General features: G+C 42.0%; 1 protein-coding gene across 6 annotated transcripts in view; it reads right to left on the bottom strand.

Annotated features, from left to right (window-relative positions):
• The window catches only part of COL11A1 (collagen type XI alpha 1 chain), a 407,114-nt gene that overhangs the window by 125,639 nt on the left and 264,397 nt on the right, over positions 1–17,078 (bottom strand). For all 6 annotated transcript variants that reach the window (XM_085601921.1, XM_085601919.1, XM_085601916.1 and 3 more), the window contains 5 exons: positions 12,369–12,413; positions 11,364–11,417; positions 11,188–11,232; positions 5,809–5,862; positions 4,033–4,086 (listed from right to left, as the gene is read on the bottom strand). In XM_085601921.1, coding sequence (XP_085458047.1) covers positions 4,033–4,086; positions 5,809–5,862; positions 11,188–11,232; positions 11,364–11,417; positions 12,369–12,413 — 252 coding nt within the window. The remainder of the gene's footprint in view (positions 1–4,032; positions 4,087–5,808; positions 5,863–11,187; positions 11,233–11,363; positions 11,418–12,368; positions 12,414–17,078) is intronic.

The following is a 17,078-nucleotide window of genomic DNA, read 5'->3' on the forward strand; positions in this document are numbered from 1 at the left end:
ATCATGTATTAAGACAGGTCCAAGGCATGGTGCTTGATTTTATATGAAGTTGACCATCCTTATCATTTATTTGCAGAGTATTTCACGACTAATAGGTCTGCTACATTTTTGCACAAAACTTAATTCACCTGAATTTCTGGTGAATTGCTGTATGTTGGGGCGTGTTAAGAATAATGCACGCTTACTAACATTTTCAGATGCCCTGCAGCGATGGTTAGAACCCTCAAAGCAGGAAGAGTAGTAAAAAGAGCAGCCCAACATTCACCTTCCCTCTTGTCTCTTTGAGACATTTTAGTCTGTCTATTATGTCTATTAAGAAAGAGACATGGGATATGAAGTGCCCATGTCAAAGTTGTGTGACACACGAAATAATGCCTATTAGTATATCACTGGAAGGGCTTGCCGCTTTCTTAAAACTGAAGTATCATATTTTGTTCAAAAAAGCTCTATGTTATTGACTGATTTTTCCTCACAGTAAGCGAATATTCCACTAAAGACTAAATGAACACATTTACTGAATAGATTCATAGCTACCAAAGCATTAGAAAGCCTTTCTGATTATGCCCTGTTTATTAAACCAATTAAAACGACATAAGCAGAAGAAATAAAGTTTAAATAGATGAGTTGATTGCACAAGAGAGTCACACTGAGCGCTTACAATTTCTAAAAAGGCATAGGTCATAATAATTCTAAAGTGCAAAAAAAGCATAACATGAAAATGGGTATTTAGGGCAGCTAATGCATAAATTAAAGCATGGCGTGAAAGTTAGTTGTATTCAAAGCCAAAAAACAGTGACCTTCTAACGGACAGCAACAGAATGAGTGTCATATCACATGGCTGGTTGAGGAATGTCCCACTGCTTGCTTCATAATCAACAAGCAACTGCTGCTGTTTTTGAGCATGAATACATCAATAAATGATTGATTGATTGATTGATTGATTGATTGATTGATTGAATACTGCAAAGTTTTATTTCAGTACGAGAACCACAAATGAATACAAGGGTTGCTTCTGTATAACTTGATAAACCTCTGTCAATTATTTCCAAAGACAGGCTTTATTATGATTCAATAATTAAAGACAGGGCTGTCACTTTGCTTTCCAGTACAATTACTCAGGAACATAGGATCTCATGTGCAAACGTTGCATTTCAATAAAGTTTGTTGCAAATTGCGCACTGATTTTTTGCGAACGCAGTTTTATTTTGCGAACCAACTTATATTCAGCTAAGTCTGCTCACAAAATACTGAACTACATTGTTGCAAAACGACCTACCTAACAAATATTCATTACCAGGTAGCAATTTGCGATCCCCTGCGATTGGCTACAATCACAGGGATGGTGGCCTGCGAGGATTTGGAGACCACCATGACTAGAATTATGTTTAAATAAAGAGATTTTTTTTATGCAGCTCATTTTCCATAAAGGAAACAGGACTCCGTTTAAAAAATAAAAGTTTCCCAGTGGACTACTACCAACGTTTTTTCTAGGAAAAAATTCCTACGTTGTACGTCTTGCGCGTGCGCACGCGCAAGACTTAGAAGGTAGGGTTTTTTGATTGCAGAATGAATCGAGGAGCAGGAAGGAGAGCGGCCAGGCACGGGAGGCAGCAGACATGCAGGTAAGTGCCTTCTTTTTTAATTTTTTAATAATTTAGGAGGGAGGAGTGAGCGGCTGCCTCCGCTCCCCACAGAAGCAGTGTTTTGCCTACCTCCGCTTTCGCAATGGACCGTGGAGTAGGCAAATCTCCGCAAAACTAAGCTGGCGGAGCCGAGTTACCCGCCCAGTGTTACTTTTTTCAAGATTCCCAAAGGGGAAGGGACCCAAAATGTTATGACTCATGAGAAGGCATTTATAAATAAAGAAAGTCCCTTTTCCACTTGCAAACCTGGTGGTTTTGCAAATTGCAGGGATTGCAATCACAAAAACGGCTTTGTACAAGAGACCCATAAATCACTACATTTCTCAGATAGTTGTTGAATTTGATCCCAAACTAAACATTATTTTAATTTCTCATATGAAGGGGCCGTAATTTTTTTTACTAGTGTATATAGATAAGCCACTGAATGGATTGTCATTATTTGTCTTTCTTGGAAGTGTATATTTTAGTATTAAGTATTAACACGCCATTGTTATCTTACACACTGACTTCATGTTCATGCCTTAATAGGAAGAAATCTTTAGAAAACTCTATTATCCCCAATATCCACTCATTTTACCTGAGTCCATTTAATTTGTCTCAAAGCGCCCATAAGTGGATTTGAGGCGTTGTGCCTTGGTACAATACAAATGGTAATATTATGTAAATGAATAAATAGTTATCTATCAAGAATTCTGCTGCATTGTTATTTCTTGGGAAATTAACAGTATGAATTCAGAGAAATTCTCATTAAGATGTATTCATCTGTATTTACCTTTCACTTCTGCCTAGTGCTAAGAATCGTCAGTCTCGTGGTACCATTTCCTGTTGCTATAACAACACCAGGAACTAGTACTACAAGACTGAGTAATTTTAGAGCGAGAGAAAAGTGATAGGTAAATATAAATAAATGCATCCTATGCATATTCAGGGCATATGGCCACTTTATTTGTGGGCATTATCAAATACTGATCAACTACATAAAGCTTTACATGAATTTGGTACCATTAACTGGAAGCAGTAATGCCTTGATTTGGAGACATTATGAAGCTGACATTAGTGAACCAAACTGCCTTACAATATAAAGAGGAAAAATTGCCACCTTGGGATAAAACGGAAATGGTTTCAGAAAAATGTGTTTGGGGAGCATTGTTATTTATTTACAATGAGGAAAAGCATGAGGATTTTTAGAACTTTGGTAGATGGATGTAGGAGAAAATACAGAGTATTTAACATAAAAGGCTAGTACCTTAGGAATAAATGAGCGCATTTTAAAGAAAATTGCATAGTGATCTTTGGGGAAATGAATGAGCAAACTTTGATGGACGCGCTAATTGTTAAAATGTTGTCATTACTTCCTTGGCCTCACATTGCACTTGCTGCCATTACTGACCTTTCATGAATCGTATTTTCATTTTGTGCACCTTATTGGAGCTGTTGACGAATTATCTAAGCATTTGCCTGTGTAGGAATTTAGCTTACACACTCTGCCAAAGATGGTAACCTGCAACTACACAACGTGTCCTCTGGCCTGAATGCTTGTGGAACGTTTAGCCAGGCCATAGAGCAAGGGCGTTCTGTCATTGATCTGTTTTTTAGAGTTCAGAAAATGAACTAGAAAAAGTAATTTTTCCGTATGTGCTGAAGCTTCATTCAGACTATAAAAGACAAAAAATATATCATTTTTTTATTTTTCAAATGGCCATCAACATCGAAGGTGCCGTCTCTGAGCGCTACATGCATGACTATTGATGACGGAAAGCAATGTCATTGATTGGAAGTTTTCTTGAAGCCTTTTTTGAATCGAGAATGGCTATAATGCTTTTTGTGCCTGCAATTTATGGTGCCAGCATGGAGTGGCATGTGCCTTCCAACAGATGCCACCTAGTAAACTCCGACAATCTGCTCAGCCTTCCCGTAGAGTCCCTGCGGACCATGCTCATAGGGTCTTGGCTCTCAGAGCTGGCACGCAGAGCTGCGTTTTGCGCCAACGTGATATGACACTCATGGAGAAGGGCAAGCGATAATGTACATTTGCTGAAATGCCTCCTTCACCTGCTTTAATAGTCTGTTGTTTTGAATTGCATCGCATTCTTATGCTAAGTGCCAGGCTTTCCATTCTGGCACGCAATGAATAGGGTTTTTATCTTGCAGCCTAGGCACAATATTAAGCTGTTTGACACCTGCCCCGCTGAGCTTGAAAAGATGGCTGCTTTCGATAAACAAATTGACTCAGGTACGAAAACATGTATCTCTTTATGCTGCCATTCTGGGCTCAAAGCCTCGAAACATCTTCTCCCACCCGAGCATAAATGTTTACAAAAAGAAGCCCCTCAGTGAGGCGACCAGGTGTGCAACAACTTACATCCAAAGCTTGAACAGATATACTTACAGTTTCTCCTCGCTGCCCAGGGTGGCCAGGCAATCCATCCTTTCCAGGTGGTCCCTGAAATTACAGAGACAAACAGAATTACTCAGAGCTATTCTGGCTAGAAAATGACATTCTATTAGGATAAAAATACGTGAATTAGGTTTCACTCTGAGACATGAATTCATTAACTCTGAACAACATGCAATGTCTTCAATAGACGTTTCAGTCTGGTAAAGTTGTATGTAAGGGGCGATTTCATCAGGCTTAAGAGGAAAACAGATTTTTTAAACAGAGTCTCGATGGGCCCGAGAAAAGAAGTCAGAAATCTGGTCCAGGTGTTGTTACTCCTGCAATAGGGCATATACATGATTTTTTGGGAACTCAAAAATAATTCCAGGAGTGTTGTAGGAATCTGCAAAAATCAAACAGTTTCAAAAATACTAAAATATATAAGTGTTTCTGCATGCAGAACTCATTGGAAGACATGATCATTAGACTGCACATTTGACCCAAACTCTTTTAAGCAGATCTTAAATTTGTTTAAGCCCTGTGATGAGCCTTGGATGTTATAGTTTATATTGTCATAAAATATATATCACACACATGGCACAAGGGTGTGTGTGTTGGTGCATGGCAGCCTAAAGTGCCTCAGCACAGGCAGAGAAGAAATCTGTGCTACTCCTCAGCAGTTGAGGCTCCTCAAGGGAGTGCTGCGGGCGGTGAGGCGGGGCTGAGGAGGGGCAGGGTGGAGGGTAGTAAACTCCGGCATACGGCCGAACAGAGGTAAGTACATAAATAAATTAATAAAACTAATTACATTGCGCACGCTGCAACTCCAAATGGCGATGCAGCACGCGCAATGTAATTCGTTTTATTTAATTATTTATGTACTTACCTCCGTTCAACGGAATGCCGGAGTTTACTTCCCCCCGCCCCGCCCACCGCCCGCAGCACTCCCTCGAGGAGCCGCTACTGCTCCTCAGTAGATATGGCGGTGCCCTCCTCTCCCCCTTTCATACAATGCAGCACAGCATAATTAGTTGCTGCGCTGTTATACTTTGCCACACTATTTTAAAGATGGAGCCTGACTGCCCATTGTTTACTGTAGGCTGCTCTTTTTTTACTTCCTTAGCTACTTTGTCTTTCATTTCAAGCGAGTTTCTTTTGACCTCGCTCACAATCCCAACATCGCCTGAAGGTGCTTTGAACATAGACTTGGTGGTTAATACATTGAACCAGGCGCGGCCGGTATAGGTAAGAGTGCTGGGCGGGGCATGTCATGGTGGAGGGGGAAGTCGACAGATGACTGGATAGGAAAAATAAAATAAATAACTAAATAAAACCACTTACCTTGCGCTCGCCGCATCGGCAATCCGGTGAGCGCAAGGCAAGTGGTTTTATTTATTTCATTTTTCCTATCCCGCCATCTGTCGACTCAGCCACCGCCCCACCCCACCGCTGTTACCTGTACTGGCCACACCTGCAGTGAACACTCACTTTTTCAAAGACATTTCTTCAGATTCTCTCTAAAAACATTCGCCAAGGAAATAATGACCAAACTTTTCATTGTATTTTTCTCTGGGTTTGGTCACATGAAAGAGTTCTTGCTCTGATACCTCAAACGACTAAACCTATTGGGCTCGCTTTCAGTTGAGTAATAACCTAATCAACAAGACGTACTTTATTTGGAATTCAGTAAACCATCCATAAAGTTCCTGGACAATTCATCTGAAAATGTTCAAACAGTGTTATCTGAATTGGGTCATTCAATAAACGCAGGCAGTGCAATATACTTACAGGGGGGCCCTTCGGTCCAGGAAAGCCAACGGGGCCCTGAGGCCCTTGAGGTCCCTAAAATACAAACATATGCAAGGTAAGGACGCAGTTGGCATCGTGCAAACATTAACAGTGTACTTTAGGAACTTAAATATGACCATACATTCAACATGCTGCTTTGTCAGCAATTGTTATTACTAAAATGCATGAGGGGTTATGCTTAATGCCGCCCAGCAAACTAGCCTGTTGCACAGTTTAAGGACTGTCAATAATTTTACCCCCAGCATGTAGCATGGAAATACTCCCAGAAAAGCAAACAGCAATGACGTGGCAGAGCAGTAATATAGAAGCATATAATATACACGATTAGTGTAAGCGCTAACCCTAATTTAGTTGTTTTGCCAAGCGAACTTATGAATGGCCATGACTTGTAGTTCACATGTCTTAAAGTTTACAGGGGGCAAATATTCCAAGCTACCAACAACCAAATTGATGAATGGAGTGCATTTTTTGTACTTCTTCAGCTCTGCAAGACAAAATGTTGGTTTTCAAGAACAGTTGAAACTGCAGTTCGTTCTCGTCGTTTACAGGTGCAACCCTGTGATATTCCAGTGCATGTTTCAGAGATTTTACATTCCAGATTAAGTACCATGGACCTGACGAATGTTGGAACAGTTCTGGCTCTAATTTGTTCATGAGGAGTATTACGAATGCGTTGATTAGTAACATAACAAACATTCAATTACTATTTTCATCCCCAATAATTAACAACGTATTCAGTGCCATTTAGGAGAGACACAATCCATTTTGAAAGCACTTGGATGCGAATTAGCTATGAATTCAGGAATTGTTCTGCTCTCTTGGTCTGTGGGATGATATTAAGCATTGAATGGATGACTTTAAGAAGGCAACTGGGTCAAATGCAAAGGAAAAAGGTTAAACACATTTCATCCGAGTGCTAATGACTTTGCCTACCACAAGCATAACATCGGCAGTGCTAGGAATACATTGGAAATCAAATATTGTGTTTAATTTTACAATGATTAAGAACCTTTTTAGGTGGCACTGTGCAAACCTGCAAAACTTCGGCTGCTCTTAAAAGTAGGTATCTGCTCTAAAACTCAAGCCTGGCAATGCATTCTCTCAAGAAATGTGAATACTACTGGTGGATTTTTTTTATAATTCTTCTCAGTGTTCTCGTGTCCCATTTTATTTAATTGATATCTTAATGTGTGTTTACTAATAGCCAATGTGCTATGTTAGTGTAAAAGTGGGCAGCAACACCAATGACTGCATGGATAACATGTGGACTGAATACAACTGCTCGTCCTGCATTTTGCTATGACACTGTGGTCACAAGCTCTCTCTCAAACCGAGTCTTTGGCAGTGGCATATATCTTGCAGTACCTTCACTATGCCCCTTTTGGTATGGCTTCTAAAGACCTCTGCTGTAACATAACGTGCCAACTGCCCAGCATCACCACAAGCATATCAGCATGAAACTGGCTATTCATTTTAATCTGTAGTCCATACAGACAATTCTTCTCTTTGTCCCCTCCCCTGCCGGCATCTTCACAGCTCAGTTGAACTCCACTGGGGACATTCCTGATTTTGCCTGGCCAATGCAGAAGGTCAGCCAAGCTTTCAAGAGTTGAGCTGTGGGACAGGTGGGTGTGGACTTGCTATTCCTTGGATAGGAGTTGTGTTCCTTAAAGCAATAGGTAGTTTGTTCTCTTGTTCAAACAAGTAAAATGTGCTCTCCATTGGTAAGACATTATATAGTCTATCTTTTATGTCTAGCTATCGCTCACAGTTTGTGATCTATCATTGTCTTTTGCTCAGTGCTGCTTTACATCAATAAGTGATGGACAGATAACACATTGAAGCATATGGTGAGCAGAGTATCCCAGAACAAGGGTGCCACATGCTCTCTGATACACTGGGGCAACATGTGACATTAAAACCCCTGGTCTGTTTCCCTTTCTCATTTTCTCAGGTTTGCGTCTGGTGTAAGCTCCTAAATCTTAGTATGAGTAATGGAATAGGTTGCACGTGGTCAGTGTGGCCAACATTGCTTCTGTCACTACCATTACCTAAAGAGGCCGTTTATTTTAGCATCTGGTGGTTCATAAAGCATCAGGTACCTAGGCCTATTTGGAGTGTGCAAGCAGTGAGGCATTTTTATTGTTTTGTGTGGTACAGTGTCTCAATATCACCTTGTCAGAATGCAGCCTTACTGGGCTCACAGTTCGATCTCTGTATTACTTAGTATTGATATCTGAATGTAGATTCATTTAATTGTATAGAGTTTTGTGCAGAAATTGTATTTGCTTGTACTCTGTATATGTGCAACATATGTACAATCTGAACTTTTGAAATTACCCACAGCTTCTCTCTAATGACTTCACTAGAAATGATAAATACCACCAGCAGAATATAATGGGCTTCAAATATGATTGTATTGTAATTACTTTTTTATGTATTGCATCCAATAAATAACAGTATCCTGAGGTTCATTAGTTATTGGGTGCAATAAATAGTGACAATTTTCCTTGAAAATGTGCTATAATGTGATTTTTATGCCACAAAATGTGCATGCCCCGCTATTTCTTGCCAAGAAAATGCAAGTTTGACCTTCCGTGTTTTGGGTGAAAAATCGGACTGTTTTTTGTCTCTAACGCACTCATTTTCGCATCACCTGTAAAAAAAAGTGCTTTAAATGGGTGTCCCAATTTACCAAGGTGCTAATGTTTCATGCCAAAAAGTGGAAACTACTAGGTTGCTATGTTTCAGCCTGTAATAATAGACGTCCTCTGAGGAGATACAGCTGTACAGTCCTATCCTAAGGCTAGACACCCATAGCCATGAATTCATTTCAATCAGTTTAATTACTTTAAAAAAAGTATCATTTATTTTTACATCAAAAAAGGTTATTGAAATATTTTAGCATAAATTAATATGTATGAATTTAATATTTACATGTGTTAGCATTAAATTAAAAAGTGGTGTTTACTTTTATTTCTCTGACTTCGAAGTGAGAAGATTTATCTGAGAATCTAGGGGTGTGAAAGGAAAGTAGTTTTTTTCTAGCACACAACAAAATGTAAATGACTGTAAATGATCTTTCCAAATATTTCAGAAGATATCAGAATTAGAAAAGCACAAATGAAGCACATTTATTATAATTCTGAAGTGTGCTGGAAACAAATATTTTAATACGATTAAACCAAATCAATACACTAGGTGAGGCCATTTCCACCCAATATCGATTGTGAGCTGTATATGTTTAGCAATAAAACGGTATGTTTGTGCAAATGGAATGGACATTTCAATTGGTAATGTGTTGTCTATAATGGGATAGTACTACCACACCATGCTTACTCTACTCTGCACCACTCCACTCTATTACACTTTACTCCACTCAAGGCCACTGTACACCCCTGCACTCTATGACACTCTCTGTCACTCCACTCTATGCCACTCTACAATACTGTATGCCACTCTAACCCACTCTACACCACTATACCCCATTCTACACCCCTCTACTCCACTCTTTTATGCTTGACTCCACTCTACAACACTTTACTCTACTCTACACTGAACCACTCCACTCTACTCCACTTAATGCCACTCCACTCTACAACACTACATTCTACTCTATGACACTTCACTACACTACACACCACTACACTCTATGACACTCTACGATACAACACTGTTCTCTGCTCCATTCTATGCCACTCCACACTACAAGCCTCTACTCTACTACACTCTAATCCACTGTATGTCTCTCCACTTTACGACACTCTATTCCACTCCTTTCCCTTGCACTATATGCCCCTCCACTCTATGTCACTCTACCCCACACTATGCCACTCCTCTTTGCGACGTTACACCACTCTACGCAACTCCCTCTACATCACTCCATGACACTCTACTCTACAAAACTCTAATAAGCTGTATGCCACTTCACTTTACAACTCTCTATTCCTCTCTATTCCCCTCCACTCTCCACTCCTCCACTCTATGACACTCTACTCAAATCTATGTCACTCCTCTTTATGACACTACTCCACCCTACACAACTCCCTCTACACCACTCCATGCCACTTTACTCCACACTCTATGCCCGTCCACTGCACTCTACTCTACGACACACTGCTCCACCACTTCACTCTATACCACTCCACTCAATACCATCCCACTCTACTCCAATTTATGTCACTTCAATCTATGACACCCTACTCCACTCTATGCCTCTACTTTATGCCTCTCCACTTTACAACACTACACATCACTACACCCCACTCTAATCCACTCTACTCCACTCTTCTCCACTCCACTCTACTCCATGATACTTCACTTTGTGAGTCCCAACTCTATGACACTCCACGACAACCTTCTTGACTCTACCACATTCTACTCAACTGTATGCCACTCCACTCAACAACACTTTCCTCTATGCCACTAACTTTTAGCCATGCTGAACAGCAGCCACACTGGTGTACAACAAGGATAAATCAAATTAGCAAAGCCAACAGTTGCTCTTGCATAGATGAGATCTATTGGCTTTGCCAATGCTTGTTGTTAATAGTAACTATAGAAGTGATGTTTGTGAATAGTAATGGGCTTAGGTTTTTGTGGGTGGGTCCTATCCCCTCTCTCTTCTTAACCCTTCCTAAATCCCTACTTATTCAACCCTAAAATCCTGCCATTGTGGAAAATATTCCCATTGTCAAGCCACCCTTGTGCTCCCACATTTACTATTAAAACATAGACCTAAATGTGCGGAGACCTCTGCAATTGAGGTAGAGATCTTCGCACATAAAAGAAAGGAGAGGAGGAGACATAGACCTCAAGAAGTAGGTTGGTGAATATCATGTTAAGAATATAAGTACTAATATGGCAATGCTACTAAATGTACTCAAAAATGCAGTTTGTGAAAAGACCCCTAAATCTCTTGCAACATATTTGACAAGTAAAGGAAATTCTCAATAATAATTAACAACAATAAAAATTGTTGCTCTTTTAGGAAGTGTCCATTAATTATTCAAGTGTTGGAAGCCAATCCAAACTAAAGAAAAGTGGGTGTGCACATCAAAATATAATATTAGGGCAGTGTCTTTCATACGGTATAGTGAAGAGAAGTCATAAATTAACATAGACAAATATGTATTACATCACACTTGGAGTACAGGCTCAGGATTTTAACTATTAAAATGCAAAATGACAGTGTGCTTAAGTTAAAATCTCATTCAAATCACACAGGTATGAAGCATTTATTTCATGGCATTTACCCCAGGGCAGGCTTGAATGGGGTATGATTATCTACAGTGATAAAAACGCATACTGAAATCAATTCTAACAGCTTTTAAAAGACATGCACTTTTAGTTACTCACACTTTCACCAGGCGGGCCAGGAGGACCATCGTTGCCCGCAGTACCCTAAACAATGATAAACAGACAAAAGGATGGTGAGGTCTATGCACTCTGACCAGTATGATTAATTGAATCATAATATGCTGTCATGTGAGTTCGATCACTATCGCGAGTGTGTATAACTCCATAATATTTACCTTAGGGCCTGGTTTTCCGGTTGGACCTCTTGGACCTCTAGAACCACGTGGACCCTGTAGGTGAGACAAAGCAGTTGGTTACATCTGCACTTTAGCTGTGGATCGTAAACAAGTAATCCAATGTATTAATGAATATCAGAAATGTGGGCTTCCTTACTCATTGTCGTTAAGCGTTAGCTAAGACCTGTTACACAATGTCGAGCAAATCAGTGTCGTGTCATCTACCAGAAGGTTCAGCCGTCCAGAAAATAGCAACACTCAGCACCACCCTGTGAATGCTAACAGGCGAGGGTTTGCCCCTTGCAAATATACTACAATCCCTCCCTCTGCAGTCCTTTGGTGTTATGAGCCTGATGGGAGGGCTTTTACCAATAACATTTTCTATTCTAAATTTCGGACATGTGTCAGTGAGAGACAGGAAGAGCTCATCTGGGGTGTCATGACCTGGGGACTTCTGACATTGTTTGCAACAGGCCCCTTCACTGAGATCCCATGTAGAGACTACTCTGGGGGCGAATGAATAGGACACTTGGCCTGTTTTTCAACTTGCCTGATAGAAGATGGATTACTTTATGTGAGCATTCTCGGCTTTTCAAACAGAATACTATCTGTCCAAGTCAAAGGCTGTTCTTTGTTCACGAAAGATACATTGTTAAAAAAGAACCTCTAGCTTATCATGCTCATTTAGCTTTTGTAATACAGTATTAGGCACTGCATTAAAGTACACATTTCGCCAATGACCTTGGACCATTGCATGAATGACCTTGAACTGACCCCCCTTCAGGTGGCTAGAACTCATGTGGGCTGATAAAAGGAGACGGCAGCTGTCATTGTTTTAACCCTGCACCACTAGTGTTAGTATATTATATCTTCAATAAATCAGCTATTGAAAACACCCACTAAATATCAGTCTAATGGCACTGCCCTGCTCCCGTGCCCTTTGAAGGGCATTGAGGAGGGCAGATCAGCAACTGAAAAGCAAGCACAAAAGAAAATGTTACCCACCGTTGGACCTCGTTGTCCCCTTGGGCCTGGTTTGCCAGCAACACCCTATGGAAGAACATATAATAGTAAACTTAGTGACACAGAAAAATAAATAACACAATATTAATCATTTGCGGAGACGTTCAAGTGCTTCGCTAGCCTGAAGGGTTCACAATTTTATTTTCAAGATTAATGCTCATGAGGCTTCTGTCAACAGAGACACGGGTCGCATAAATGCAGTGGGGCGGGCAGCAATGAATTGCATATACACATTGCAGCATGGGCTATAGATAGGTTTCTAGCAATAGAGCAGTACCACAAATATCAGGATAATTCATATACCAAAGACATTTTATAACATATTCACATGACATCAATCTATATTTAAATGTGAATATAAAAATATGGTAAGATATTACAATAGTGTAGTACTTATGATCCCACAGACATTTTAAGAGCAATCTTAGATGTTAATCTTAGCCAAATTAAGTTGTCTAAGCCCTTTGGCAGAATGACAGGCGAGTCAGCATGCATTCACTTAAGCCTGCACATCAGAAGCGCGCTCGAGTCTTTCAAGCAGACCTCCTCCCTGCCGTCGAAATGCAACTTTAGCAAACCCCCCATGAGCATGTTACTCGGAAAAGAATGCTCTGGGCACTTGTCCTCTAACCAGCTCGAGGAGGCCGCTGCTTCCCTGATCTGCCTTGACAGCGCGCTCCAATGTCACCAAACAACGCGCTGCAGAACTCCAAGCAAGACGTGTGGGACCTGGCTCGCCCTGCGCCCTGCACGGCCAGGCCTCCTCTGCACTGCTGGTTGGGCTTGTCCCTGTGTGCTGCGGTGACCATGAAACGAGAAGAGCTTAGAACTGCCCTTGACGAATGTGTGCAGCTAAAAGGCATTGTAGCTAGAGTTCCCTCAACCACAAAGGTTCACTTTGTGTCGAAAAGGTGCTGGAATAGTGTGTGTGTATGTGTGTGTGTGAAGGTAGTGAGGGTACATGTGGGACCTGGCTCGCCCTGCGCCCTGCACGGCCAGGCCTCCTCTGCACTGCTGGTTGGGCTTGTCCCTGTGTGCTGCGGTGACCATGCAAAGAGAAGAGCTTAGAACTGCCCTTGACGAATGTGTGCAGCTAAAAGGCATTGTAGCTAGAGTTCCCTCAACCACAAAGGTTCACTTTGTGTCGAAAAGGTGCTGGAATAGTGTGTGTGTATGTGTGTGTGTGAAGGTAGTGAGGGTACATGTGGGACCTGGCTCGCCCTGCGCCCTGCACGGCCAGGCCTCCTCTGCACTGCTGGTTGGACGTGCCCCTGTGTGCTGCGGTGACCATGAAACGAGAAGAGCTTAGAACTGCCCTTGACAAATGTGTGCAGCTAAAAGGCATTGGAGCTAGAGTTCCCTCAACCACAAAGGTTCACATTGTGTCGAAAAGGTGCTGGAATAGTGTGTGTGTATGTGTGTGTGTGAAGGTAGTGAGGGTACATGTGGGACCTGGCTCGCCCTGCGCCCTGCACGGCCAGGCCTCCTCTGCACTGCTGGTTGGGCTTGTCCCTGTGTGCTGCGGTGACCATGAAACGAGAAGAGCTTAGAACTGCCCTTGACGAATGTGTGCAGCTAAAAGAGGCATTGAAGCTAGCGTTCCCTCAACCACAAAGGTTCACTTTGTGTCGAAAAGGTGCTGGAATAGTGTGTGTGTATGTGTGTGTGAGGGTAGTGAGGGTACATGGGGAGCGGGCTTTTATATGTAAAAGCGTGCATGTGGGTGAGTGCTTCATGTGGGCGCATGCGTGTCTGTATGAGCGCGGTTGTGGGAATTTAATTCCTTAAAAAGGAAAACGTCTTCATATCCATTGTCTAGAAATTGTTCACGCATGTGCAAGTCATGCATACAAGATGATGAGCAAGCTTCCACAAGATGCTTTTTTCCTACTCGGTGGCGTTTTAGTCTTTTTTAGGCTAGTTCTGCACAACAGTTGCTGTTTGTTGCCACAAGGCAGCCACCCATGAGGAGGGCATGGCTGGATTTCCGGAGTAATAAACATCTAGATTCGCAAATGTTGCCTCGGAATGGAATACAGCTTGGCAGCTTGGTTCGAGGGGAAAAAGGGCAAGCGAGCATGAAAAGAGGAAACGGGAGACAAGGAGACCAGAAGGCTGCTTGAGGCACCATGTCTCGCTGTCTGACTTGGTTAGCTCTCTCCCGGTCTCATGCTCAGGAGAGAAGTGTTTATTTATTTTTTAAAGAAAAATAGCGTGCCGGATTTAAGTTGCTGTATGGAAACGTTTTAGGAGAAGTTGATATTACTAATACCTTTTCAAAACATTACAGAAATTAATTTAAGTTATTCAGCATTCATTTTCTCAATCAATGCAGTACATTCCTTACCAGCATTTAGTCCAAAGGCCTTTGATGCATGAGTTAGTTTAACGCATCCGTCAATGATGGCCTAGGACAGCACAAGTAAAGCATTTCCGACCTGTTTTCCAAAATTGCCTCTTCCTTTAAGCAATGGTGACTGCTCATAAGCTGGAGGAAGTCGTAAAAGTCACTGGGAAAGAGTGAATGTTGTGCCTCAGCAGTGTGGTTTCACATTGGTTAATGAAGACTTTATCAGTTCTGCTTAAGAACAAACCACTGCTTGCCTTGCTCATGGCCTCTCATTGGTCTCAGGTCTGTTTCTACCTCCTTGTTGATGGTCAATGTCTTACCATGACTTCTCATGTGAGTTATGGAAGAACATATGAGTCTGTAATGGAAAGCAGACACAATCTGGATGATATAAAGCCCAGAGTGGCATATAATCATCATTTTTAACTGAGAACTCTATGGTGTGTTTCCTGCTCATATATGGTATTATTCTCATTGATAATATGTTTTCAGATTTTATTTCATTAGGGCTCTTTATATACTTTTTATGCCAATTGGCACTACTCTTCAGAGGTGTAGAGGTGAACGGGACTCAATGAAAATCCCAAACTGAGTGATAGGTTTAATAAAAAAAATAACCCAATGCAAGGTAGCTATCAAAGTAGTTGTGATGCGCTGCCCTAGTGGGAGATAGCAGTGCAGAGCCGTATTTAGTATATGGCCTACTGCGGACCTCTTGCCTTGTGCTGATGCACAGATTGCCTAGTGCCATTCATACACCTTTACACCATGGTCCAAGGGTGTGTGCATGGAGTCTGGCATAGGTTTTGAACTACAAGGGTAATCTTCCGTTGTGAAACCGTTTAGAGAAATGTTAAAACATTTCACCCTTCGATGTGTGCAGTGCACGTGACACATCTGAAATATTAGAAGAAATAAATACATTTCTCCTACTTGACACCTGTCTCAAGGAGCACTGTTATTTATGTAAAGCCTGAAGATACTTAAAGAGCTGGGGCCATATTTACAATGAAAGTGACACAGTGAGGGCCGCACGCCATTTGGCTGCGCCACACTGAGTCACTTACAAAGCACAGGGATGTGACATATTTACAACAGTATGTCGCATCCCTGTGCTTTCCCCTGCGCTAGCTCACAATTGGCTGCCAGGTGGCAGCGTCATGGGTAGATTGTTTTTGTGCAGGAGGGACACCTTCCTGCACAAAAAACAATCAATTTAGGTGAATTTCTCTTTACATGCGTGCTGTAGAATGCAGCACACATTGAAGAGGAAAGAAACTAGCAGAAATGTAAACCTTTCTCCTCATTGCGCCTCGCTACCCTTGGGGTGGCATAGCATTCTGACGCATTTTCAGGTTTACGATTTCTCATAAATCTGGCAATGCATGATAATACATGGGCGTTGCATGGGAACACCCACAGCAACAACCATGTCACGCCCCTTACACACAAAGTGTTGAGTTGGAAGGGGCGATATTTACAAGCACACGTAAAGCCACACAGGGTAGCTTTACGTGTCCTTGTAACTGTGCCGCCCATGTATCATTCAACGTGACGTACCGGCGGCACAAGGGGCTTGTAAATAAGCCCCATGGCTTTGAGCCAGAATCCTTGTGTGGTAGAACTGGCTCACCTAAGTACCATCCATGAACCGCCCCGTTGATGCAAGTTGGCAGATCTTAGCATAAAGCGCCACTTACGCTACTTTCAGGTCAACTTCCTAGCGCAGATTAAGTCGTTTAATGCAGGAAGGTTACTACTTTATCAAGACTTTGCAAAGCTTCAGATCAATGTGTGTGACTTTGCAGCAGTGTAATAGGTCTGCCCCTGAGTGTCTGTACTTCCAGGCCATATCATACCTGACAGCAGTGTGTCAACAGACAGGTGACTCTCCAGTCCCCTGCAGAGTCCACAGGCTCTGTGCAGCATAAGGGGACCAGAATGAAGAAACACAGGGCCTCTCTGTGTGGCGGTATCTTCCACTGAGGCATTGAATCCAGACGGCGGATAGGTGGTAGGGTGTAAATGATGACTCTGTGAGAGCAATTTGTTCCAGTCTGTTATGTTCTACAACATAATAATCTACTCATTGAGTGCCTGCGTTTCTTGAAGTCTATCACTGGACTCTTTATAAATTTTCCAAATTTGGATCTGAGTATATCTAAAAATTCGTCGTAGAGGGTCTCTATCACCGTTTTAATTTTTAACCCCTTCGCTGCGGCGCGAATTCCGCCGCAGCGCTGGGGGGTTTGGGGTCAGCGCGGCGCCGCCATGCTCATGACGGAACCACGCCGTCATGAGTCACGGGTGAGCTGTGCTCATGACGGCGTGGTTCCGTCATG

The sequence above is a fragment of the Triturus cristatus genome, chromosome 4_2 (assembly GCF_964204655.1).
Source record: "Triturus cristatus chromosome 4_2, aTriCri1.1, whole genome shotgun sequence".
NCBI lineage: Eukaryota > Metazoa > Chordata > Amphibia > Caudata > Salamandridae > Triturus > Triturus cristatus.